A 26,519-nucleotide genomic window follows, 5' to 3' on the forward strand; every position below is an offset into this window, starting at 1 on the left:
GTGCCTGTGGAATTATTTTCTAATGAATAACTTAGAATAAAAGCTGTAGATTTTGTCACATTATTAGGAGCTTTACTTTGCTTCTTACATGGAAGCTTGATGACTTGGTATACAGACTGAGAGCTCTAGCTGTTGAATCCATCTTGCAGTTTTTCCTTCAATACAGTTAAAAGCTCGCTGTTTATACTTTACTAATTTCTAGAACTTTAAAGGCTGGTAAGAGTCCCTTTGTAATCTTAATAACCATGAAGGTGTGCAGGCTTGGAAGTTGTTTGACTCAATCATGAGAGGTGTTTTTTCTTCTTAACATTAGAACTTCTTGAATTGTACTTTGAAACCATCTTAATCTGTCTGTGCAGCTATAACAGAATACCATAGACTGGGTGGCTCATAAACGATAGAAATTTATTTCTGTTGTTCTAGTGGCTGCAAAATCTATGATCAAAATGCTGGCAGATTCAGTGTCTGTTGAGAACCCACTTCCTGGTTCATAGACCGTCATCTTCCTGCTGTGTTCTCACATGGTGGAAAGGGCAAGAGAGTTCTCTGGGGTCTATTTTACAAGGGCATTAATCTCTCTCATGTGGGCCCCACCCTCATGACCTGTTCACCTAATAAGGCCCCACCTCCAAATACCATCATATTGGGGATTAAGTTTCAACATATGAATTTGGTGGAGCAGGTGGGGAAAGACAAATATTCAGCCTATGGCAGAAACATATTGAAAGCCATTTTCTTTCTTTTTTTTTTTTCCTTCTTCGTGGTGAAGGAAAGTGCATCATTTATTGCAGGGAGCCAGACAAGGAGTCCAGGGTAGCCAGTGCTCAAAACACCTGAATTCCAAAAGCCATTTTCAAAGACCACTTGTTATGTATTCTACTCCTTGTAACTTATAGTCAAAAGAGTTGAATTCGTTAGTTTTAATTTTCTAGGCTGATTTCTGCTGTAAGTAACTTTCCAAAATTTCCAAAAGTTGCTTGTTTCTCGGTAGTGGACTTGGTGATATTCTAATCTTTATTTCCATATCTATCTCTAAGATGTTTTCTCATTCACCATCTTTCTACCCATTTTTGTTTTGCTTTTCAAAAATTGTGGTAAAATATATAATGTAAAATTTACTGTTTTAACCATTTCAAATGGATGATTCATCAGCATTAATTACCCCAAGTTTTTAACTTTTGCCCAGAAATAACTTCTTTGTGGTTTTAACATAGGTTCTCTTTTTATATACAGATATTTTCTCTGCCTCTGTCATAGTTCACAAATATGGTAAACCACATTCTTGCTATGGCAATATTTTAGGCAGGGGTGCACCTTTGTGTTCTTCCATAGGATTCTATTTCTTACAGTATATATTAGGTACATTTTCTTAAATTATAATACTCTTAAAGTTCTGTGTCTTATAGCATCTTTTTAAAATTCATTTTTAAATAAAACATGTCAGACAGTCAGACTTAAGCTTGCTTATTATAGGCAGTTAGTTGAGTTTTAATTGGTGTTAATGAGTTTTAGCTTGACAATAGTATCCCTTTACTTTCAAGATATTCTAAATACTTATTTTACCTGATTCAAAAATAGCCATTTCATGAATATGTGCTTTTTAGTTACAGCCAAATAAAAGGTGTGATTGGCTCAGTTTCAATCCATCACTATTACTAGAAAAATAATCTCTGAACTACAAAGATTTAGTTTCTTGCTCTATTTTGTCAGACTCTGCCAAAATACCTCTTTGGGTCTCATTTATTTGTTTAGAAAATATTGAGCACTTACTATATGCCTGATACTATTCTACATGCTGGTAAAACAGACTGAATTCTCTGCCCTTGCGGAGTGTACTTTTCGGTGGTAGAAGACAGAAAATGAGAAAATTATATAGTATGTCAGATGATGATCAATACTATGGAGAAAATTAAGTAGGGAGGGAGGATAGTGAGTATGGGTTGGGAGCTGGGAGGTTGCCATTTTAAATTTGGAGATCCTGGTAGGCCTCCATGAGAAGATAATTGAGTTAAAGACCTGGAGGTGAGGAAGTGAGCCACTTGAGTATCTATCAGAAGAGCACTCAGACAGACAACAGCAAAGACAAAAGCCCCAAAGGGGAAATTGGAAATTGGAATCCTCATACATTGCCGATGGTAATGTAAAATGGTTCAGCCACTGTGCAAAGCAGTCTGACAGGTCCTCAAAAAGTTAAACATAGAATCACCATTCTCACCTTAGTATCAAGGACCCAGCAATTCTACTCCTAGGTATGTATCCAAAAGAATTGAAAGCAGGGAATCAGATACTTGTATATGCATAATAGCACTATTCACAATAGCTAAAAGGTAGAAACAGCCCAAATGTCAACAAAAGATGAAGGGATAAATAAATTGTAGTATATTCATGCAGTGGAATATTATCTAGCCATAAAAAGGAATGAAGTAATGATACATGCTACAATGTGGATGGACCTCAAAAACATGATGCTAAGTGAAACAAAAATCATAGAAAGTCACATACTATGTAATTACATGTATATGTAATAGACAGAATAAGCAAATCCACAGAGACAGAAAGCAGGTTGGTGTTTGCCAGGGGCTGTGGGAAGGAGGGAATAGGAAACAACTGCTTAAGGGGTACAGGGTTTTCTTTTCAGGGTGATGACTGTGTTTAGGAGACCGCATTGTGAATGTACTAAATACGACTGAATTGTTCACTTTAGAATGGTTAATTTTATTATATGTGAATCTTCTACCAAAAGAAGAAAAGAGAAAGAAACCAACACCACTGACAACATTAGCAAGCTAAGAAAATGAAGGAAACCTTAATGTAAGTTAAAAATCTTCAGCTAACATAATGATGAAAGGAGTTGTTTAAAGGTCCTGAAGTTGGATCATGCCTGGCTCAAGGAACAGCAACAAAATGATGAGGTTGCACTAGAGCTGGAGGGAAGGGGGAGAGTAGTAGGAGATGGGGCCAAGGAGGTGCTGTGGGCCATGTAGTGCAGGGCCTTACAGGCAATTGTAAAGATTTGGCTTTTATTCTGGGACAGGAAGTCATTAGTGGATCTTGAATACAGAAGTGTTTTATACCTCAATGTAAAACAAAAATTCTTAAGTACATTCTTAACAAAATCACTCTAGCTGCTGTGTTGAGAATAAGTGCAGGGGACCAAAGGCAAGAATCAGGGAGATCAGTTAGGATGCTATTGTAACAGTCCAGATGGGAGATAACAGAGGTTTGGATTAGGATGGTAGGAGTGTAGGTTTATAAGTGGCTCAATTGGGGGTATAGCATGACGTTTGCACCAACAGAATCTGTTGATGGTTTGGATGTGAGGTGTGAGAGAAAAACTGTTGTGGAGGATAGCATGGTCATTAGCCTAAACAACTGGAAAGATGATGTTGATATTAACTAAGATGGAGAAGACTAAAGGAGGAGCAAAGGTGGGAGAGAAGATGAGGACTTTGATTTTGTACATGTATAAATTTGAGATGCCTATTAGGTATCCAAGTGGGGATGTCATGGACATTCTGATGTGTGAGCTTGGAGTTTAGGGAAGAGATCCAGGCTGTCAGGGACATTTAAATTTTGTAAAATCACAATACTATGAGATCACCAAAGGCTATAGAGGTAGAGAAAGGACAGGGTCTACAGCTGAAGCTCTGAGGCATCTCAACAATAAGCAGTTAGAGAGATGAGAAGGAAATCAGCAGAGGAAGCTGGGGAGTGGCTAGTGATGTGAGCAGAACGCCAGAGGGGCAGCAGTGTCCTTGACCTCAAATGTCCTATTGTAAAAGGTGGGTATTAACTTGTTCTGGGGTTTTTGGAGTCTATGATTCTATTTTGGTTATACCTAAACATCACTTATAATTCGTTCTTTGAAAAAAATGAATTCAGAATGCCACATACTTGTATCCTCAACAGCAGAAATGGGGAATTTTTCGACATTGAGAAAGTGAAATACTGCAATTACTCCTAGACATGGTTAATTCTACATGTACTCTTGTAAAAGTAATATTCTTCCCTTTCTGCAAAAGAAGAATCTAGGTCTAGAGCTGATTTGTAAATGCTCTGCAAAATAAAGGTGCCATGGTCAAATAAATTTAGGTTATGAGGGGTGACAGTTAAATAGTTCTTTATTGTGGATTTTTTCATGCTACATGCAGTCTTTGGTTCTCTAAGAAAAAATTTAGAGGGCACTTTATTTGACCCCAGAATTTCTCCACCAATACTTAATAACTTTTAAACATTAATCTCCATAAGATGTAGTGTGGAGAATGCTGACCTGGAATAATCCTTACTCAGATTTTCTGATTTGGGAAATAAAAAAGTTGGATGAGAGTGTTGACTAAGGTGAACTAGACATTTCATTCACATTCATAAATCATTTGTAAGGTGGACTACAAAACTGGAGGCTAGCAATATCCATTTTCATATTTTTAGAAATTATATCAGTAAAAATTGTATGCTCATGATTGCGTTTGTAAAATAGCTATGTAACTGGAACAGACCAGTAATTTGTGTTGGAGGGTATGGTCACTTTACATTGTTTCAAATTCAAGAAGCTTCAGACTCATAATTATGTCTGGCTTCTCACTGTAACTCAGGCTTAGCTTATCAAATCTACCCACTTGCCTACTTTTCCTGAAACTATTACTATTTTCAGCCTATTTTTATCTGTTAAGGCGTTTCTTACTCTGTAAGGTTTACTTCCTGCTTAAACAGTTTCAAGAGATTTTCCTTGATACTAAGATTGCAAGCTATGATCTCCAACTCACAGTAAAGCCTCCCTGTACCTTACAGGGGCAGTTTGGTGGGGTGGCTGAGAGCCCAGGCTCTGCAGCAGACTGCCAAGGTCGAAGTTCCTGCCTGGCCAACAACTTTGGGCTCTGGGCTTCAGTTTCCTCATTTGTAAAAGGGAAACAACAGCACCTACTCATAGAGATGAGGGAATTAAACCAGTGAATAGCGTATACAGCAGTGGCCTGGCCAAAAGTAGGTGCTCACTAAATGCTGCTGTTTACCCCAGTACCGCTAATGTTAATGCCATTCCTGCTGTTGCTCCTGCCGTGTTGCTCTCATTGCTGTTGCTTCTATTACTACTGCTCGAAGGAGACCCAGGGAACTACACATCAGTGGAATCCTCTCACTGACAACTTTAAAGGCAGTCCGCCAGCACTCTGGTTACCCGTAACTTTGGCTTATAGTTCCCAGATCTTGCCATACCTTCCTTCAAGCTGCAAGGTGGATGGCATCTTATCATAGTGCTTCTCTAACGTCAGAAATGAGTGTAGTTCTGGCTTTTCCTGTCAAGACTATGAAAAGACACTGCCTTGTTAAAAATGAGCACAGAATCCAATCTGCTTTGGAAGAAAACATTCCTTTTGTGCTGAAAGTATCCCATCTTTACAGGAAACTTTTAAATGATCATTACCAGGAATTCATTTCCGGGAATCTCGGCTATTATCTAATACCAGTAATTTTATGAAAAAGTATAATCGTAAATATCAGCAGAAAAGTGTCCTTTTCTTTAGTAGGACTTTGAAGTGATTAAAAAAGTACCTGCCTTTGTCAGAAGTTAAGGATATTGTCACTTGGTCTTGGAATTGCTATGTTTTCCCCTAATCTCTTTCCCTGTCCTCCATCTTCTCCAGTATATCTGCCTGAATAGATTAATTATAACATAGAACAGAAGGAACATTTGAAGTTGTACAAGTTTCTTTTTCTTGATAAAATGTTGAGAATAGAATGGGGTATTGCTATCTAGCAAATCTGTAGCCCTCGGAACATAAGAATCCTTGGGTGAATCAGTAAATATCTCAAGCTTAGAAAACTAGGCTAACCAGTTGTCTATTAATTGATTGGCTCAAATGTCCCAATGACTACAATTTGAAGTGATTTTTCAAAGTTGATTTAGTTCTCTTAGTGACTTCCATGTGGCTTTGTGATCAGATTACCTCAGTTCTGAATAATTAAAAAAAATATACTCTATAAAATAGATAAACAACAAGATCCTACTGTATAGCACAGGGAACTAACTATATTCAATACCTTGTAGTAACCTATAATGAAAAAGAATATGAAATGAAATATATATATGTATATATATAGCTGAATTACTATGCTGTACACCAGGAATTAACACAACATTATAAATCAACTATACTTCAATTTAAAAAATAAGAAAGAAGAATATACTCAATGCAGCTTTATTTTTAAAACTAAGTGATCTGAAAAAACCTGAATAGCCTTTCATTTTCATTTCTTCCTAGTGCCCTTTAGATTAGGGGAATTGGCTTTTTTTATCTAGTTGTTAAATAAACACTTTGTTTTATGTAGATCTGTTTAGTTTTTGTTTTGTTTGTTTTTTTATTGAGTTATTATCAGTTTATAATGTGTCAATTTCTGGTGATTAGGTGAATTGAATAAAGTATAATATACAAAATGTTTAAACATAAACTACATTTCACACACATTATCTTTTAAGTTGTCCAAAAAAAAACCCATAGAGATGATTTGCAATCCCATTTTACAGAGGAGCAAACTGAGGTCACTTGTCATCCTGAAAATTAAATGGCATCAGGAATTGCTGACTTGTTTACGTTACAGAAGCACCATCCTTCCTGCCCCAGCTTTAGTCAGATTTGAGCATTTTCTTAAATGGAATATCTGCACAATTTCCAAGCTGACTTCCGATCTGCAGACAAGGAAGCAATCCTTATCCAGAAGCCTAAAACTTCATTATCTTCATAGCTGGCTTAAAATGCATGTGGCCATCAAAAAAAAAAAAAATCACAGTGTTCTTGTTGTTCATAGGAATCAAGAACTGGAAAGTTTCTTAAAGGTCATTTCTCCCCATCTCTCAAACAGTGCAAGAAGCTCTTCTGAAATACCTCTTTTTTAAAGTTTCAGCTGTTAGAGCTAGCTTGTTCCTAGGCTTCCCATCACCCTGCCCTGCCCTCTCCTCCTAGGAGGACAGTTTGATCCTCAGATGCCTACTCAGCCCCTCCCTCCCATGTTCTGGGCCTACCCCTGAGCTAAGCGTGATTTCACCAGATCAAGCCCTGGCATCTAGCATCAGCTCGCAACTAATCTACTACTTAGTCCTCAGTGCAGCAGAAGGGGAGCCCTTAATCTCAAGCCCAGGAGCACATCTTCCTTTCAGCTTGAAAGAAATAGAGATATCAGAGGAGTGAGCATTGTAGTTCTGGCTCTGCAGCTGCTCAAACCGGGGAGTGGGGAGCCCCTGCTCTGACACTGGGCAGCGGTGTGACTCTGGGCAGGCTGCTTTCTCAGTCTGTGCCTCGGAAGTTATTGTGATGATTAAGCATGATAGTCCATGTTAAGCACGTAACAGGGTACTTGGCAGTGCAGAGCAAACAGTAAAGGTTATCTGCCATTAATAATTGTCATTATTTCAGTTGGAGGTATAGAGGTGGAAAATTAAGCTAGATCTGATACCACCCTCACATCTCCCTGGAAGGATAGGCAGGACCACAGGATGTCAGCTACTTCCCCTTTATCTGAAGCATTGGGGTTTCCACCTGGGATTGGTGGGTTGGGATCAGATTAGCCAGGGTTCTTATCCATGTTTTACCTGATGCTTTCTCCAGTACTTTAAGATTAAATGCAGCGGGTCACAGTATTTAATTTATTGCTGGGAAGAGATTAAGTACCAACCAGAGCCAGCTCAGGTCATGAGGTCCATGTCTCAGTCTATTTCAACTGTGTAATGGCTTAGGGGAAACTCTCTATGACCCCAGGGATCTCCCAGGGCTACTTGCCTACCCAGCTTCAAAATCTGTCTCCTTGGACAGGTGAGGTACTTCTCAATGTCTCCTCTTCCTCTCTGCTGCCAGGCTAGTGGTTCTCACCAGTGGTCATAGATTTCCCATAGGAGAGTTAAGCCCCTGTGATTTAGTAAATGTAGCTTACTTATAAGAGTAACCCTTAACATGAGATCTACCCTCTCAACAAATTTTAAGTGTTAATTGCCACAAAAAAGGGGGGAGGCTACAAAGAAACTTGGGGGTGATGGATATGTTTATTACCTTGATTGTGAATCGTTTCACAGGTGTGTGCATATGTCCAAACCCATCAAATGATATAAATTCAGTATGTTCAGTTTTTTATTTATCAATTTTACCACAATAAATCTCCTTTAAAAATTGGTAACCTTTCTAGTTCCAGGCATCTAGGAGCCCAGACAGAGACCAGGATTAGCTCCTTCTGTATGGGTTTCCATCCCAGGATCATCCCTCGACAGAAAAACTGCTGGTAAACACTTTCCAGCCTTCACTAATTTTACCAGGAGAGGGCGCACAGCAGACATGCAATCTCTATTAAATTATCAATTTTGCCTCCAAAGTGGTCCTCAGTGTAGAGCTGTTTATACTCTGGGTTGGTTCATTTGCCTTTCGTGGTTAAGAGGCTCTTGCCTACTAGTTTCAGACGAACAGCTCAAGGACATTTGATATGACTGCAACAGTTTCATTTCTCCTAAGAAAGGATGCACCTCCCCAGGCTGGATTCCATGGTTACCTAGATTATTGGTTTTGAAGGCCTGACTGAGGAAAGGTAGTTTCAGATTTTTGAGTTTGTCTGGAAGCCTGTGGAGAGAGAGAGAGAGAGAGACAGAGATAGAGACAGAGACCAGCAGGCGGGGAGGGCCTGGAGGCACATCAGAATCAACTATGGATATTAAAAAAGAAAAATTCCTGGGCCTTGCCCCAGAGCTAGTAGATCAGAGTGTCCGAGGCTAGTGCCCCAAGAATCTATACTTTAACAAGTTGCCAACTGATTTCATGTAGTCAGCTGTGAACTAGCACTTGGGAACTTCTAATCTAGGGGAATCTCTGGGACCCCATCTCAGTCCTGCTGCTGCAGCACCAACCTTTAGGGACATAGACAGTCAAGGGGACGTAGAGTCAGAACAAGATGTGAAACAGGTGGAGTCTTGGCCAGTCCTTCTAGAGGGAGCAAGGCCCCTCCCATTGAGGAGATGAGGGATGGTGGCGGGGGGAGGGCTTTACAAGTTGGGGCAGCAACTCTGTCCCCTCAGATGTTGTAAGAGAACGATGACTGACCTCTCTCTGCATCTCCCACTCAAAGTTGCAGGAGAAGCTGAGCCTTGCTTTCCAGGGAGCTCTCAGCACAACACCAAGCCCTCCATCCCGCCCCCCACACACTCAGGGTGGGCTGCAGTCAGCTACACTTGGGGGCCACGCTTCTCCAGCTATTCTGGGCTGAGTACCCCTCCCCAGCACTGCTCTAGGTGGTGGTGCCCAGAGCAGCATCTGGTCTTGTTTTCCGAGGGAAGGATCCTGCTGAGATAGTTCTCAGCCACACTGAGCTCAGCCCGAGCAAGTCCTCAGGCTGAATTGGGGGCCTGAGCAAATGCTCAGATACTAGGGGAAGGGTAGTTCTGGGGGGCCCAACGACAAGATCCTACAGCCCCAAAGGCAGAGCTGCAGAGTCCAGCTGATTGTGTGGCTCCCAGCTATTGTCCAAGGCAAGGACATCTTAGGGACTCCTTTGGCTCAATCCCCAGGGTCATTCCTGCCTCCCTACTTTTGCCTACTCCCTTCCTTTTTACCAATCCAAATGTTACACTTTATTCAACATCCAAAATAAGCCCAGTTATTTTTGGTGACCCCCTCCCTGATGTTGGGTACAAAATGCTCTCAATTCTCATAGCAAAGTCTCACACTTGGTAATATTATTGTCTAATCTTCGTCCCCAAGTAGTTCCAGTATATACATTGTCCTCACAACTAGATCAGAGGGTCTTGGAACAGAAGGGATAAATCTTCCTCTTGTTGTGTATCTTCTGGAGCACCCAGCAAAGATCTGGGGGCATCATAGATATTTGTTAGTTTGAACTCTACCCTCTCCAAGAAAGGACGGGGGAAAGAAACAATTTTGGTATCAAGGTGGCTTGGTGGAAAATGGGGACGCAGGATCTAACTACTTTGGAAGCAACTGGGCCTGTTGGGTAACCTCTACTTTTTATTTTTAAATTTTGGGACATTAGAAGAGAGCAGCCTACTCTCAACATCCAGGGAACTGAGGAAATGGTGAGTCAATGTCTCATTTCAAAACTTTATCCCTCTGCCTGCACTGGCTGTCTAGAAAAACGTATCTGGCCTGTATTCCACTCCCTCTGGGTATTTCTGCCCACTGATGACATCATGTGAGAGCAGGAAATAGTCCTGAAGAAGTGACTCAAATGAGGAGCATTTCAGGTGGCGTAGAAGGCTGGTAGGGAGTGAGCCTTGGCACTGGTATACTTTTCTAGTAGGGCAAGATGCCTCTCCTATTCATCACAACCAGAAATGTCTTCTTGGAGGAAAGCAAGACGTGAAGGCATGTGATAATCTATACAAATTTTATTTTAATATCAATTTGTATGGAAACAAGCAGGTATCAGTGTTATGCAGGCATGGAAAAAAAAAAGGGAAAGAAAAAAAAACTCCAGTGATAATTGGTCTTGTATTTACACCATTTGGTTTCAACAGGGACAGGAAGTTTTACTGTTAGCTTCCTGTGGGAACTCCAGTTTCTGCACCTTCCCCTGCTGCCTCTCAGCATCACGATAGAGCAGGGACTTCTGAGCCTTCAATCGGCAAGCCAGGCACATGAAAATTGACTCCACGTTCTGGCTCTCTTTAGGGTCCTTGGCCGATGTCTCAAACAAGAGCATGTTGTGAGCATCGGCGAATTTCAGGGCTAAGTTGGAGGGTACCTGGATCTGTTCCCTCAAGTCACACTTGTTGCCCACAAGCACTTTCGGGACGAGTGGAGGCACGGCATGCCCATTGCATTCTTGGATCCACATTTTGAGGTTGGTGAAGGATGTCATCTTGGTGACGTCATAGACAAAGACCACGGCATGCACGTTGCGATAGTAATGTTCCACCATGCTTTTGCGGAAGCGTTCCTGACCCGCCGTGTCCCACACTTGAACCTGGAAGATACAGAAACCCGTATTTGGAGTCAAAAAAGGAAACATGAACAGAAAAGAGAAAACATGGTTCTGTGGCATTATGAAAATGAGGTGACAAGCTCTGACACAGGAAGCTTGAGGTGACAAGCTCTGACACAGGAACTGGCAGAATGAACTGATCAAAGTATAGAGAGAAGTTTCTTCCAAGGTTTATTAAGACTTAAGATTTTTAGTTGAAAGTCGGAGTTGAAAAGCTTAAGGCTTTTAGTTGAAAAACTGGAATGCAAATTGGTCAACTTTCTTGGAGGGTAATTTGGCAATATGATCAAAAACTTTAAAAATGTACAAAACTCTTAGAGCCTATAATCCCACTTCCAGAAATCTATACAAAAGAAATAGCAAATAAGATAAATAAGTCCTCAGGATGTACTATACAGCATGATGACCACAGTTACCACAGGTGTATGATATATATGAAAGTTGTTAAGAGGGTAAATTCTCATCACAAGGAAAAAAGTTTTCATTTTGCTTTTTCTTTTTATTCTATCTGTGTAAGGGGTTGGATGTTCACTAAACTCACTGCAGCCATCATTTCACAATATGTGTAAGTCAAACCATGATGCTACACACCTGAACCTTACACAGTGATATGTGTCAATTACATCTCAATAAAACTGAGGGGAAAGCAAAAAAAAAAAAAAAGAAAGAAGAGATATGTGGTTAAAAATTTGTACGAAGATCTTCATCACAGTGTTATTTATACTTTTTAAAAAACAAGAAACAACCTAAATGTTCACTAGGAGATGAATAGCTAAAATGTGTGTGTGTGTGTGTGTAGATAGATATACATCTTATGTATATCTAAATATATGTATCTATTATATATATATGCTATTATGCAGCCATTAAAAATAACCTTTTCAAAGAACAAATGGTGGAGGAAATGCTCACAAAATATAAGTGAAAAAAGTAGGACACAAAATTTTTCATATGCTTTGGTCCTAATTTTCAAAAAATTAAATATAGAAATATGCATAGGAAAGACTGGAAATGTATACACCAGAACATTACTGGTTAGTTACGAACAGTGGGACTTTAGCTGATATTTATTTTCTCCTCTTTTTTTGTATTTTCCAAATTTTCTACTGCAAACAAAATCGCTTTGGATTTTGTGGGGGTTTTTTGGCATAACTTTTTAAACAAAACAAAGTTAGTGTTAAAATCTCACCTTGTGGCTCAATTTATTTTAAGTTCATTTCTTTGTTGTGTAGAAGGTAATTAAGCTCACTGGATTCTAATTCTGCATATCAGCTTTTGGACTAATCAGTAACATATATAAAGATACAACTCCCAGGGGATACTCTGAAGTCTACATACATTCAGCCCAATCTATTTCCTTACATATCCAAAGTCTTGGACAAGAGTATTCATGCTCATGCCTAGGCCCTATGCAATTTTCAGTTATGAAAAAAATGTGATTATGATTACTAAGTGACTACTATGGTTCTTAAAATTATTTGGAGTTAGCAGTATGTAAGTATAATCTAGTAAATATAATTAAATCTCTTTGCTGAAGGAGATCTTACAGGACCCCAGAGTCATTATTCTGAACATCAGCTTTCATTGTCCAGGCTTCCCTTCATCTCCTCTATGGACGTGGCCTTCGAATTCACCCCCTTCTTCTATTTAGATTTCTATGTCTCTTGGTCAGACTTTCCTCTCCTAACTCCTGGACTACAGCAAAGTCTTTTGGATTTGGGATGTTTCCACTCCAGGGCCTCTTGCATACTGCTTTCAAACTAGCCTTTCTAAATCCCTGCTTGATATCAGCATGTCATCTCCTTCTTCAGCAAATTCTGATAACCCTCTACTGCATGTGGCAGCAAAATGGCAAGATTTCTGTCTGCCATAATTGGACCCCACCCAACCTGGTTTCCAACTACTCAGCTCCACCTGGTTCATTCCCTCCTCTGTACCTTTGGTCCTGCTGGTCCACCTTCCCCAACAGACCTGGTTTCCCCAGCGCCACCCCTCGTTGCTCTATCCAAATCCTACCCATTCTTCAAGGCTTGGCTCATACCTCCACCTTCTTCCTAAAACCTTCTCCGACTTCTCTTCAATTCTCTTTTCTTAGGAATTTCTATCACACTTTGTGTCTGTACCACACCCTTTAGAATATATTTGTTCTCTAGTCATTTCATCTGTGTTCTTGGCAACCTTCCAGCTAGACTGTAAGCATCAAATCAGGTCACTCATCATCATGCCATCATCACCATCATCGTCATTATCAAAAAAAAAAAAAATAGTGGCCTGAGCCACCAAAACTACAGTTGATCTGGCATTCTAGGTATCCACCAAGGCAATTTCAGAGACAACATTCGACTTTGGTTACCCAGAAACACTTAAGTCCTCAAAGGCTGATTTGCTTCAACAAGCAGAGACAGAAGAGATTTTCCTTTCTTCTACCTCTCTGGTGCTCTGAGCAGGAAGAAGTGGGAGAGCAGGCCGGGAAAGGGAGGGAGGTCAGTGGGAAGAGGGCAAGTGTCACACTTGGCTCCTGCTTTCCCCACCCCCACCCTTGGGTAGTCGGAACTCTTGCCTCTGAGTAAGGCAGAATCCCTACAGCCGTCAGGCACGCAGCAGATGCTTTAACACCATGAGCTCAGGAGTCTAAAAATACCTGCCACTAGCAGGAACACGGGTGGGAGTGTGTGAGGTGTTTGGGGCTGAGTAGGTTGGCTGTTTGGCTTTTCTTTGGCTTCAGAACTGTGTACACCACCCAAGCTGCCAGAACTGCAGGGGACCCTCTTGGCTGGAGACCTCCTTTGCCTGTCCAGTGCCTTTGGGACCCTTGAAGCTTTTATCTGGAGGCTCAGAACTTCAACCATAGGCACTGCTCCCATTCCAACTCTTTATAAGTCCCCCTCCCAGGTCTTTCCATCCCTGTCTGTGGTCAGAGGGAAGCCAGGAAGCAGGCTGCTCCCAGCAGAAAATCAGAACTTATGCTGTGGCCTCAGAGCCATCACAAAGGGAGGGCACGACAATCAGTCTTGCTGGAACACAAGTGACCGCATTTCGTTTCTAGGTTTGCCGTCCCTGTCATTCTCAGCATCCTCAGAAAGCCTGGCCCCCATCGGACAGTGAAAGCATCCCCTCACCCTGTTGCAGCCGGCACTCTCTCACCCAGTTCTCCCTTCTTGTGGGTACCACATCCACATGGTGGCCAGAAGTGACACCTGCCCCTTAGCCACATACATGTCCCCAGGACCCTATTTTCTCTCCAAGGGCCAGTAGGGTACAGTGGAGTCAAACCAATGAGGGTGCAAATCTCAGCCCAACCAGGTCCTACTAGTTAGGTGTCCTCAGGCAAGTTACTTTATCTTCAGTGTCCTCCTCTGGAAACTAAGGACAAACACAGCAATCTTGCAGGGATGCTGTGAAGATTAGCATTCCTTGTAAGTACGGGACACAGTGCCTAGTACACACTCCCCCTTCCTCCCCGGCCCGAAACCTCCTCCACCAAGTCTGACCAGACAGCTAAGTGAGCAAGCGCTCTTGGAAACGCAGCAGTAGATGTCGAATTGAGAGACCCGTGTTCCAGCCCCTCTGCTTCCTAGCTGAGTCAATGACTAGGCAAATGAAATAACACGTGAGAAAGGGCTTTTGCAAAATATAAAGTGTTCTGCAAATATTAATTGTTTCCATTCTCTCAGAAGGCCCATGAGCCCTGTCCTGGTAGCACTGCTCCTTGGATCTGTTGGTTCTCATCCTGGAAAGTACAGAAAGCTTGGCCTCTTAATGATGAGATAGAGCCAAGGCAAAAGCAGTCAGTGGGGAGGGGGAGGTGAGAGGAATGCCAGCAACGTGCCACAGTTGGCTGGGGGGCAAGCCCAAAGTGACAGGGAAGCTGGAGGAAAGTGGAGGGGTCCAGGGTGGGGAGCTTCCCAAGATAAATCTAGCCTCGTGAACCATTTTCCTGGGGCTATTGCTGCCGGAGCAAGCTTCAGCAAGTCCCTCACCCCCTGCACGTGCTCCTAGCTGATGGGGGCGTGTATTTCTTTTCCCTAGGGAATATATCTGGCATCTTTCTAGAGATGAGGCATAAATGTCCTTTTGTTGCAGGCTGGTGGGGGAGGGTAGAAGTGGAAAAAGGAGAAAATACATCTGTAACATTTGGAGGATGCCCGAGTGGATGATGGGAAAAGTTTAAAACAAATCTTTCTTCAGCTAGCTGGACTGTCCTATCTGTGTCTAAGATACGCCCACGTTCGCACACAAGGCTGACACTGAGAATGGCAAAGAAGGACAGAGACAAATAGAAACTCACACACAGCAAGAGAGGCAGCAAGGGAGACAGAGAAACAACCACACTGATGGATAATTAACTATTAAGCTAACTGGCAGAAGATGGACGTTCAGAAGCCCTAAGGAAGGCATGATGTCATTCTGACTGCGGGCAGCTTCCAAGGAAACACTTAGCTCAGCCTCCATCCATGCAGCAATGTAACACACAAAGGTGTTTTTCCAAGTCATCAGTGGAGGAAGACCAATCCGCAGTCCTGAGAGGCACCTGCCCACAGTCTCGGCTGACCTGCAGTGTGCCTGGTCTGGAGGGCTGAGGCAGAGGGGGTGCCCAGTCTGTGGGAGAAATCAAACTGGACTGGAGGGGATGCTTCCATGAAAATTTACCAAAAATGGCTCAAAAATCAGAACTGAGCCTCCCTAATGCCCCACCCCTAAACACACACCCATAATTGGCATTTTCCAATGCTTTCAGACTGAGAGAGGCACAATATGATTTAGCTAAACCTGTAAGATGACAGACACATAACGGTCACTGAGGGAAGCTCCACCCTTCCTTTAGGGGTTGGGGGATGCCTCCATCTTTCCTAGGCTGATGTCAGGAAGGACTGTCAGCTTTCCCATATAATGTCCCACCATGTCCCCGTCACAGCTTTTGTGGGTTGGACGGACCATGGGGCTAGCCCAGAGTGGGGATGTATGTGCTTTTTTTCTAAGCCAGGCAGCATGGTTTGTGGAAAGAGCACCAAAAAGAAAATTAGGAGACCAGAGCTGTAGGCCTGGCTCTGTGTGATCTTAAGTCACTTTCCCTCTCTGAGCCTCAGTTCCTATTTGTAAAACAAGGAAGTCAGATTAGAGATTCTCTAAGGTCTCTTCCATCTCTGAACATCCTCTGATTCTCACATCCAAGCTGAGACAGTCGAGGTGCAAAAAGTAAAACCCAGCCTAGGTACACGGCTCAATGTCTGGGGTGCAGTTGAAAGTGACATCTTGAAGGCTCCTGGGTCTGGGGGCTGTAACCCTGGGCCCCTGGCCTAGAAGAGATCATAAGGATGGCTGCTTGGCGTGCTGCTCCCCTTGTGCACGCCCCCCTCGAGCCAGATACTGCCCTGCTAGAGAGCGGTGGTAAAGAACATGTGCTCTGAGTCTAGGCCGTGTCACAGGGAAGGCAGGATAGTGAGATGTGAAGTGTGTGGGCTCAAGAGTCAAAGACTGCAGCTCAGATCCACGTGCCTTTGGGAAAGTTATTTAATCTCTCTAACTTTAGTCTCCTTATCTATAAAACAGGAACGATAATAGTAGTCCTAATTTCATAGGGCTGCTGAGAAGATCTAGTAAGATAGTGTACGGAAAGTGCCTGGCCTGGGCTCTTTGTCTATTCAGTAAATAGAAACTGCTGCTGCTGCTGTTGTTGTTATTATTATTACTATTGTCTACTCATTGGGAGTTTCTCTTTCTGTGATTCTTTTCTTTAATGGAGGTACTGGGGATGGAACCCAGGACCTCGTGCATGCTAAGCATGCGCTCTAGCATTGAGCTATTATTACCCTCTACCTGGAAACTTTTCTTAATGTGCATGTTAACCAGGAAACACTGGACTACAAATGTGAGGGGGTGGGCGATATGTTGATTGGAGATACCAAATGGGGCTTCAAAGCCCTAGGGATGGCCCTGGTAATTAAGAAAGTAGCCCCAGATATGCTAAATGAGTCGTCCCTCTGCAGAGGATAGCGGTGTGTGCTACCCTGGGACATGGGGAGGCAGCCCAGAAGAAGCCACACCCTACTTGGACTGAGAGCAGAGCTGCCAGAGACCTCCCTGCCACTCTCCTGCGAGCATTGGCATTGCAGAGCCTGCCAGCCTTCTACTGCTGGCTGTGGTCTAGGGCCACCTCAGCCTCCACTGGACTTTTCTGTCTCCTCTAAAGGGGAGTCACCTCCTAGCGTGGTTTGGCACTTGTCCTTGAGAAACTTCAGGCCAGCTGGAACATGAGGCAAAATTTTCTCCTATGTAGATCATGTGCTAGCTGCCATGCTCTGCCATCTTCCCAAGGATATACTGGTCTTGCCTCCAGCTTTAGCCCTGAGGTTGCAGCAGCTTTGTCAAAGGCAGGGTCCCCATCCTGCTGCTCCCACACCCAACCCTGAGCTCCTTCAGAATCTGTATTCAGAGGGCTCCAACATAAGCAGTGTCACAAGGTTTTGCCCTCTTGAAAATATCATCTTCCCAAAAAAAGCCTGTATTAAGCACTTATCTGCACGTGGTGCTGTGCTGGGCTCTGTTTCTAAGTGAGTCACACTGTCACAGGCTCTGCCCTCTGGGAAAAAGTCCAGAATCTTTGCAAGAGACTGTAAAATCCAGTTTGGCTAAGTACTGGGTGTTAGAAAGGAAGGAATCTTTGCAAAATTTCCCCAAGGCCATTGAGCAGTGACCCTCTTCCTCTGGTTTTCACCTCCCATTTCCCACTTTCTGGCCTCCTCCTCTCCTCTCCCCCTGTTCTTCTTCCCTCGACTCCCAAATATTTCTTTTTCCCTCCATCTAAATTTCGAGTGGACTTATTTCCCTTCTCTTACATCCAGAGGACTCTTTGGCTCAATGTGACACTTTATTTAAAACCAGTGATAGCATTAAATTTGAAGGGTTTTGAGAGTTTTAAGAGCACATCCTTATTTCTATTTTGAATTTAAGAGGCATGTTTTAGAAATTCCAGAGTCTTACAAACCCTACATTAAAGAAGCTAGACGCACTAGAGAAAGTCCTAGGCAAGCAGACATCGACATAAGAGCCCTAGGAAAGGACAGAGACAGATACCTACTTTACTTTAAAAAGGAAATGTAGCAGTTCCCCCCAAAACTCGAAAAGCTAAAAATATCACTATTTCAAAACAGTGCCCTATCTTCCTGATTCTGGGGCTCAGTTGTTTTCATGAGCTCTCCCCTATCAGCCCATCCTCCCGACAGCCCGGTCTCTGAAGCCATTTTAAAACACGTTCATTTTAATAATGAAGCAAGTCAGGAATCTTGCACAGTTGAGAGTGTTTCATCATTCTCCCCTACTCAGCCCTTCTCTCCACATCACTCAGAAGAGGAGCCCTGTGGTCATTTGGGCTGTTTGCCCAGCAGGAGGGAGGGTTACCTTCACCCAACAGGGTCCCACCATAGGCTCAAGAGAAGGCCTGCTGTGGGTCTGGAGGAGTCCCTCTTTAGTGCCCGGTGTCTTTTGAGGTGATTTTCTTGCCTATAACCCTGCCCCTCTCTGCTCCCCTGACACATGAAGCTGCCCTTGCCGTGTCCTCCCCACTCCACCCTCTGCACATTGAAATATTCCTGTCCTCTCGAGTTTCTACCTTTTCTGAACTGGAAGTGAGCACAAATGGTCAGACAAGAATATCTATACTTAGCCTACTTGACAAACTAATGGGGGTGGGGGACGAAGACACTTCCCTTGGCCCTCAGATAAGTTGCTCTGCATTTTTACAAAGACCTGCTGGAGACAATGCCAACAGGATGAGTAATGTGCATTAGGTACCCCAGACAAATAAAGAAGATATCATTTAAGGATTTGAGGGGTACTGTCCCAAAAGAACAAATTTTGTCTATTATAAAGAGCTACCAGATGACCCTGTCTCAATTTCCTTAAAAGGTCTTATGGCTTTGTGCTAGAACCACCCCCACACCACTCCTATTGCAAATCATAACCATAATCTTAACAATAAATTGTAATTTAAAATAAAGCAGCTTTCGTTCTCTGTGGGTTTCCATCTTTCCTCCCCTCTACTGCCTCGGGGCTTAGCCAAAGCAGGTATGTTGCAACCTATTGGCACCCACGAGGTAGAAGAAACCTCAAGATGTGTAAAGTGCTTTGGGATCCATCCCACAGACCAGGATGGAGATCCCTCCTACCTCCCTCTGCCCACAGGTGCCGCTGCTCCCGGCTCAGGGTCAAGGATGGGATCAAACAGGCTTTTCCTGGCGGGAGCTGTCAGGCAGGGGCAAAGGGCATGAATGCAGCCACTCCCGCCTGCCCTCAAAAAACGGGTGAGGTGAGAACTGGGCCACTGAGAGAGAGGCGAAAGGGGATGAGGACGTGCCGAGGGTCTTGGGCTCAGCAAGCGGCGACACAGGCACGCACTGGACATTTACAACCACTAGAGTGATGCCTCCGGCGAGGCCCCCTCCCAGTTCCCTCCCTTCCTGGACCTGACCGTCTGGATCACCTTGATCTTCTCGCCCTCGATTTCCACAGTCTTCTCCCTGAAGTCCACGCCGATGGTGGCCTCAGTCTTGTCCGGGAAGGTCCCTCCGCAGAAGCGGAAGGTCAGGCAGGTCTTGCCCACGTTGGAGTCCCCAATCACGATGATTTTGAAGATGCGAATCTGCACGTACTGGTCCAGCGACGAGTCGAGCTCCAGGGACGCCAGGCCAGCGGCCGAGGCGGGCTGCAGGTTCCCATGGCCCAGGATGGGCTGCGCCATCTCCCCCGGACCGGACCGGGGCCCCAACCCCCCTCGAGGGCTCCACACAAAGAAAACGGCCACGTTAGTGCGCTCGAGGCGAGCGAGCTTTGTGCGTGTGTGTGTGTGTGCGTGTCTGTGAGTCTGTGTCCGCGCGTGTGTGCGTGCGCCGGCAACGTGTGCGCGCGCGCGCGTGAAGGGGTTCCTCTCACCCCAGGCCCCCCCCTCCTCCTCCAGCGCACCCTCCTAGCAGCTCCCAGGCACCGACACAAAAGCCAGGGAGGGGAGGAGAGATGGAGAGTGGGCAAGCCTTCTCTTTGCGCCTGTGCCCTCGGACGGGACGCTCGGCGGTGCGATCCTACCGCGCTCCCCACGCTGCCGCGGCGCCTTTGCCTAGACCCCAGGGACACACCGGAGGGAGGAAGCCTAAGGAGGAACGGGGAAGTGGGGAGAGCCGCGCATACCATCTCGGGATGGTCTTCCTTTCTCCTCGCCATTTATTTTATAGGTTTTGGGCTCCCCACCCCCCACTTTCTCGGAGCTCACAGGGTCAGCGGGCAGGGAGCACAGCTGGGGAGGACAAAGAGAGCTGCACCCAGGCATCTCTGGAGTACTTCGGCCTCGGAGCGACATTACCCTGCAGGGGTGGGGTGCGGGGCGGAGATACCTCTTTCACCTCGCCAGCGGCGGGCAGCTGCGCCGCTCCTCCGCGGCCCCCTCCCAAGCCTTGGGATAAAGGGATGCTCTGTCTTATTGAGAAAGCAGGTGCGCTCGCGCGCCGCAAGGAGCCGGGGAGGGCGCTGCCAAGACACGCCGTGGGTTGTGGGGGCCCGAGCAGCTGAGAGGAGGAAGGCAGGGGCACGGGTGTGCGTGTGTAGGGGGAGTTACTGTTTCTGTCACAGACTTGCCAGATGTAGGGGGGCGCGTGCCAGGCGCCAACCTCCCCTCATCACACCACGAGCATCCATCCTCTGAATGTTCAGGAGAGCGGCTCTCATTGGCTGCCGCGGTCGGTTGTGTTTGGCTGGCCAATGGGGAAGGCCCGCCGGGGGAGAGGGCCATACATGAGGTAGGAGAAGGGGGGAAGCTAGTGGTGGCAGCTTCAGCAAAAGGGGACTTTGTTTCCGGAGCTAACCATTACAGGTCCAGGTGGATTGATCTTGGAACATGGCATGAACCTCACAGTGTCTTGCATTCCCTAGTCCTCCATATAATCATAAATTCTTCCAGAACGGTGGAGTTGCAAAAGGAATTGGAAACCCTTAGGAGGGTTCACCCCTCTTCAACTGAATGTAGAACAAAGTGGTTGGGTCTAATTTGCCAGAAACCTAGATTATGCTTGGAAGATGATAAATGAAGAGAACTTTCTTACGGTGTTAGGGGGCAGCTTCCCAAGGCTTCATAAGATCACACGTCTGGTCAAGACCAGTATTCCCTCTCCAGAAAGTGATTTGCAGGTTCAGAATTTGTTTGTTTGAAACCTACTTTACTAAGGTACAATTTTGCATACAATAAAATGCACCCGTTAATGTTTGCTTTTAAGACTTTATCCCTCCTCCCACATATTTCATAGACTAAGGTAATACCGACATATGCCAATAGCACCGACATACAAGTTATTTGCTAATGCCATCAAGGTCAGGGATTCCAGAAGCACACATGAGCTGCCATCTTATTTGTGTGTGAAGCTGAGCTGCAGAAGAGACAAACACGACTAAATCCATTCCCACTATGGGGAAAACACTTCAGTGCATCAGTGACAGATCTGTAAGCAAACTGGAATGTGACTGCTCAGCCAAGTCCAAGTTACTTAAAATGGCTGGGAAAATGGGGTCTTCTAGTTAATGAGCTATTTAAGCTGAGTTAGCGGTATATTTATAACTAACTCTTTTAGCATGTATGTGGTTCACCCCTTTCTGAAACTCCAGATTATACTATTCAATATAAAAGCCATCTTGAGAAGGATTTAATCTTAGTTGGCTAATCCACGGTCATCATTATGAATATCAATTATCATTGTACAGTATGAATAGCAATCCTCATTGAACAGTATTTTGGTTTTTTGATTGGTTGATGTCTAGATAATAGTTTGCCAAATCATTCTCCTCTGTATTTGAAGTCAATGCTCCTGGTGATCATTATCTACAGGAGAATAGCTATTTTTAAAAAGGTACCTATTAATCAGGCATATCCAGTAGGTAAGAGTGGAAAAAAGCTTTCCTAATTCATAGCTATAATTAACACTGACTTTCTGAGAGATATAAAAAAGATTACATCCACATAAGATTGTTAAGATATATGCTTCCAATAAAAACTTGCCACTGAGTCTGAAAGTTCACATTTTATTTGTAAGGTAGAAGCATTGATTCTTGGAAATATGGTATGTGAAAATGGGCCCCATGCCCTAATAAGAACCTTGTGGAGTGGGATTTTAGGGAACTTTCACTTAATATTTTTAGAGTGATTCAATATGTATAAATTGCTTTTGCCCTCCAAAATGAGAAAATACAATTTTTAATTAAGAGGACAAGAAAACTACCTCACTGCACATATTGCAAAAGTAAATGTGCCATACAATGCCTTTTCTTTGTGTTAATTGTGCATCATTAAATGACTGTCTTTTAAATACACCTAGTTGTTTTCGTAGGTACCTGATGGTCATGATTGTGACATTGTTTTCCAAAGCCTCTTTCACCAGCAGATATGATTAACTTTGTGTTTAATCAATCCATGTTTACTAGTGGCTTTTAGGAACAGCAATGAATATGATTGTCTGTAAGGCCTTTAAAATATGAAATAAATATAAATAATTTTTTTACCTTATTGTGGAATTGATGTTTTCAGTACTTAACCCCCACCAAACAGCCCTAGGTTAAAAGTCATGCATTGTCTGCACTTCTGAACATTGATCTATTCTTAGTAAGGGAACCATAGATCATTTTCACCCAATAAATACTACTCCCTGGGTTAAACTTCCTAAAACAATGCCTTTGTAATTTCATTCCCTATCTTATTCCACTTCATAACTTCATCAACTACAAGATTAGGGCCAAACTCTTTTGCCAGTTCAAATCTGGCCTCACCATATTCAGCTGTCCTTATTTACTTCTTACTATGTACACTCTGCCATTGTTCCCTGAAAATGTGCTGGGTTTTGTTTGTTTTCTACCTCCAAGCCTTTTAAACAGCATGGTGCTTCCTCTAAGACACTTTACAAATATTAGCTCATTTAACCTTCAAAACAATCCTATGAGATTGGTAGATGAGAAAAATGAGGCACAAGTGACTTGCCCAGGTGGCAGAGCCAGGATTCAACCTGGGGCAGACTGGATTCAAAGCCAATGGTACTTAACCACTGAAAATATAACTCTTGGTCCCAATGTATTCACTATCTGAAATATCATTCCTTCTCCACTGTTTATTTGAATTTGACTACTCATCCTTCAAGACACAGCTCATACAAGAAGTGTTATTGCTATTCCTTAGCTACTCCATTCCATATTCTTTTCTTTTGCTCTGACACTACATTAGATATTTTTATTTAAATGGCCAATATATGTCATCTCCCCAACTAGACAGTGACCTCTTACTATACTTCCTGTATCCCCCAGAGCTCCTTTCATAGCACAGCCCAAGTGGCAAGTGCTCAATAAATACTTGTTAAATGAACATGTAACTCAAAACTTTGAAAAAGGCATGTTTTGCACACAGCCAAAAAATGTATTTCCAATTCTGCCTACGTTTGGTAAAGTCAAAACACCTATTTACACTCAGCCCCTCACCCTACTCCTCCCACAATTCTTAAAATCCTGTTAAGGATTTCTCTCAATGTCTGTGAAGCACGAACTCTACTGCCAGGGTCCTGCTCTCAAGCACAGAAGCCGTGATAGCAGGTGTCTATCCGCAGGCCTGGTACAGCATCTAGGACACAGAATTGCACAATATAAAAGCGATATGGCGGGATGGGGAGCGCCGAATGATTACTTGTCCCGGAAACAGGGGTTGGGTGGGAAAGCGCCAGCAACCGGTAAAAGACGGAAGTCCACTCCAAATCGGGGAAGCCAGGTGCTCCGACTGGACCTATGGAAAGACTGGAAGTGGACTACAGCCAGAAAATCCGGAAGGCTTAGTACCTAGTAATTAGCGAACTAAAACAGAAGAACAAACCGGTGCTGGGGCCACGTTTTGTGAGATGCTGCCTCACAAAATAATAACAGGTTCATGCCATCGACACAGCAGCAACACCGGCCACAACCGCTAGGTAAAGCGGCCCCACGGGTCCCTCCTTGGACAGCTTTCTGAACCCGCTTGGCGGTACGCGTTGCCAACTACCCGCGGAAACTTGCAAGCAACTCGGGCTGCGGTCTTTGCAAGCGTGAGGGCAGCCAGGCGCATGCGCACAGCTTCTCACCGTGAGGGCCAATCGCAAGGCGGCGCTGAGCACTACGCCTGCGCAGTACGCCTCCTGTCCAGCTTCCCCTTCCCCTGCTCTAGCAGGCCGGCTTAGCTGTCCAATGCCCACCCGGAGCTGGGAGGAGGAGTCTGCGTAGAGTGCGTGTGAAAGGAGCAGGGGGAGCCGGCCGGGGCCCACGGTGTTTGACCCTTCCGTCCGTGCGCAAGAAGAAAGGAAAGGAGGAGGAGTCCAGAGTAGCGGCTGCCGAAATGTTCAGGTGTGGAGGCCTAGCGGCGGGTGCTCTGAAGCAGAAGCTGGCGCCCTTGGTACGGACAGTGTGCGTCCGAGGCCCGAGGCAGAGGAACCGGCTCCCAGGTGACTGACTGACCCATCCCAGGCAACCCCCACCTCTAAGACCAAGGGCCTGGCCTCCACAGGCTCCCCATGACTCTCAGGCCTTCCTCCACCCCACCCCCACCCCCGGGAAAAAACTAAACACTCACAATCGCTTGTATTCCGAATTGGCGGGATCCAACCGTGAGTTTCGCAAGCCATGCCGACCTGACCTTCAAGGGATTTGAGCCCAGTAGTCGGCTTGAGGCCTTTCCTGGAAGGGTTTGCAGTTCAGGGATAACAGAACAGCTGGTTGTTTCGTATTGTCCAGTGCCACCTCCCGGCCACCCTAGTCCGCCTTTTTTAGAGTAATGAGGTCAAGTAGACTTTGTCGTTTATCGACTGTAAGATTTGAAGCAGGACGTTTAAGCCTTACGCCTCAGTTCCTTCTGTAAATAAGCGTATTACCTGCCTACCTTCCAAACCCTTGAGGAAATTCATAAGTTTGAGTGCCCAGTGAAACAGAAACAGTGCAGTGCAAGTAAGGAGTCATGGGCTCTGTGCCAGACACCAGGAGGAGTTGGCCCAGAGTTAATTTGAGATATCTAGTCAGTGTAATTCTTAGTGGTCTTTAATGATTCAAAGAAACAATTTGCAGAACGCACTGTCTTTGCCTTCCATGAAGTCATTTCATCAAATTTTAGAGCTGGAAGGGATTTCGTGGTAAAGTTCAACCTACTTATTTTATAGATAATAAACCGGGACACAGAGAGGTGGAATTACTTGCCCAAGGTCACATACCTAATTAATAGGCAGCGCAGAGGATAGTTTGCCAGTCTCTAGGTCCCTAATCCCCTTGCCCCAACTCCACACTGCTTTGTAAAGCTTGACCTCAAAAGGTTAAGAATGAATCTGGTTCACATTTAACCCAGTGTGCATTAGACAGCCTTAAATTTATCTAAACAGGTCTTAGCCTGCTCATCTTCAACCTGCACAATTTCATGGGGGTAAAGAGTTATCCACCCGTAGGAGGTGCTGTTTTGTTGTTGTCCTTGTTGTTGTTTTAAAAATAGATAATCTTTGGCCACTGGAGGATATTCATATTTGCAATGTCAGAAGTTATACTTGATGCCTTTTCAACATGGACTGCCTTCTGGGTGCTTTTTTTTTTAAGTGGAAAATGTTTTCCTTAGATTGTTAGAGTCTTTGGAAATGTGCGTGTGATTAGTTTTTCCAGTTGCGGTGCCCCAAAATGTTTCCTGATGGGTGTACCTGAGGTATGTCCTAAGACATATTGCTCTTGGAACTTAACCTCTGTTAGCTTTTAAACTAATATGCTGCCTATGATGTCATTGATATGGGTTTTGTGAATTGAAATGAGGATGCTCTATGTGCATTGCACAGAAATTTACACAGAAAGTTAGGTAAGCTGAAGATTTTCATCCACGCTGGGCTTTCAAACTTTGTGTACTTATTTTGCTTAAACTCACAACTTTTGCCAGCATTCTGAAGTCTGGCTAAAAGTTCTCACTGATTAAATATGGATTTGCAAAGGTAAATTGATTCATCAGACATTTGAAGGTGGTTGGTGATATTAGAACTACTGAAAGATACTGACTCAAAATGTTCTTTTCCATTGCATGACTGTTTGAAGGCAGTCTGCTGTAGACTATATTCTGAGTTTTTGACATCCATCTTTTTGTATACACTTATTCCTTGTCCTTTGGCCAAGCACCAGAGTATAACATCATTACTTTTAGAAATGGGTGGGGGTAGGGTTACACTTTCAAAAAGAAATGACTGTCATTTTTGGAATTAACCCTGTTTTGTGGCTTGATTACTAATTGCTTTTAATCTGATTTCTTTTTTACATAGTAACATGCATAGGTCAGGAAGAGGCACTGTTTGTTGATATGCCATTTCCCCCTCCTTTTTTCCCTTCCTCCCCACTAGTTATTTGCCAGGATTATAGCAAACTTTAAACCTACCTTGAAATGATCTCCTCCACATCTGTTACCATTGTCAAGTTCGTTTCTATTGTACATTGCCTTTTGCCTTAAAGCCATAATTGCTACTATTTGTTTATCTACTTTATTTAGATGCCCTGCC

General features: G+C 44.0%; 2 protein-coding genes across 3 annotated transcripts in view; one reads left to right on the top strand and one right to left on the bottom strand.

Annotated features, from left to right (window-relative positions):
- Positions 1-10,357: 10,357 nt before the first annotated feature.
- RAB33A (RAB33A, member RAS oncogene family) lies at positions 10,358-20,341 on the bottom strand. The gene is made up of 2 exons (XM_006191750.2): positions 19,448-20,341; positions 10,358-10,950 (listed from the first exon to the last, which is right to left on the bottom strand). The coding sequence occupies exons 1-2, from the start codon at positions 19,703-19,705 to the stop codon at positions 10,495-10,497; spliced, it is 714 nt and encodes a 237-aa protein (XP_006191812.2). The 5' UTR covers positions 19,706-20,341; the 3' UTR covers positions 10,358-10,494.
- A 3,812-nt stretch (positions 20,342-24,153) lies between these two features.
- The window catches only part of AIFM1 (apoptosis inducing factor mitochondria associated 1), a 28,174-nt gene continuing 25,808 nt past the window's right edge, over positions 24,154-26,519 (top strand). The window contains exon 1 of one of the 2 annotated variants that reach the window (XM_006191751.2): positions 24,154-24,452. In XM_006191751.2, the coding sequence (XP_006191813.1) occupies positions 24,347-24,452 (106 nt within the window). In that variant the 5' untranslated portion in view covers positions 24,154-24,346. The remainder of the gene's footprint in view (positions 24,453-26,519) is intronic. The other variant, XM_006191752.3, reaches the window with a different exon arrangement.

The sequence above is a fragment of the Camelus ferus genome, chromosome X (genome assembly GCF_009834535.1).
Source record: "Camelus ferus isolate YT-003-E chromosome X, BCGSAC_Cfer_1.0, whole genome shotgun sequence".
Taxonomy (NCBI): domain Eukaryota; kingdom Metazoa; phylum Chordata; class Mammalia; order Artiodactyla; family Camelidae; genus Camelus; species Camelus ferus.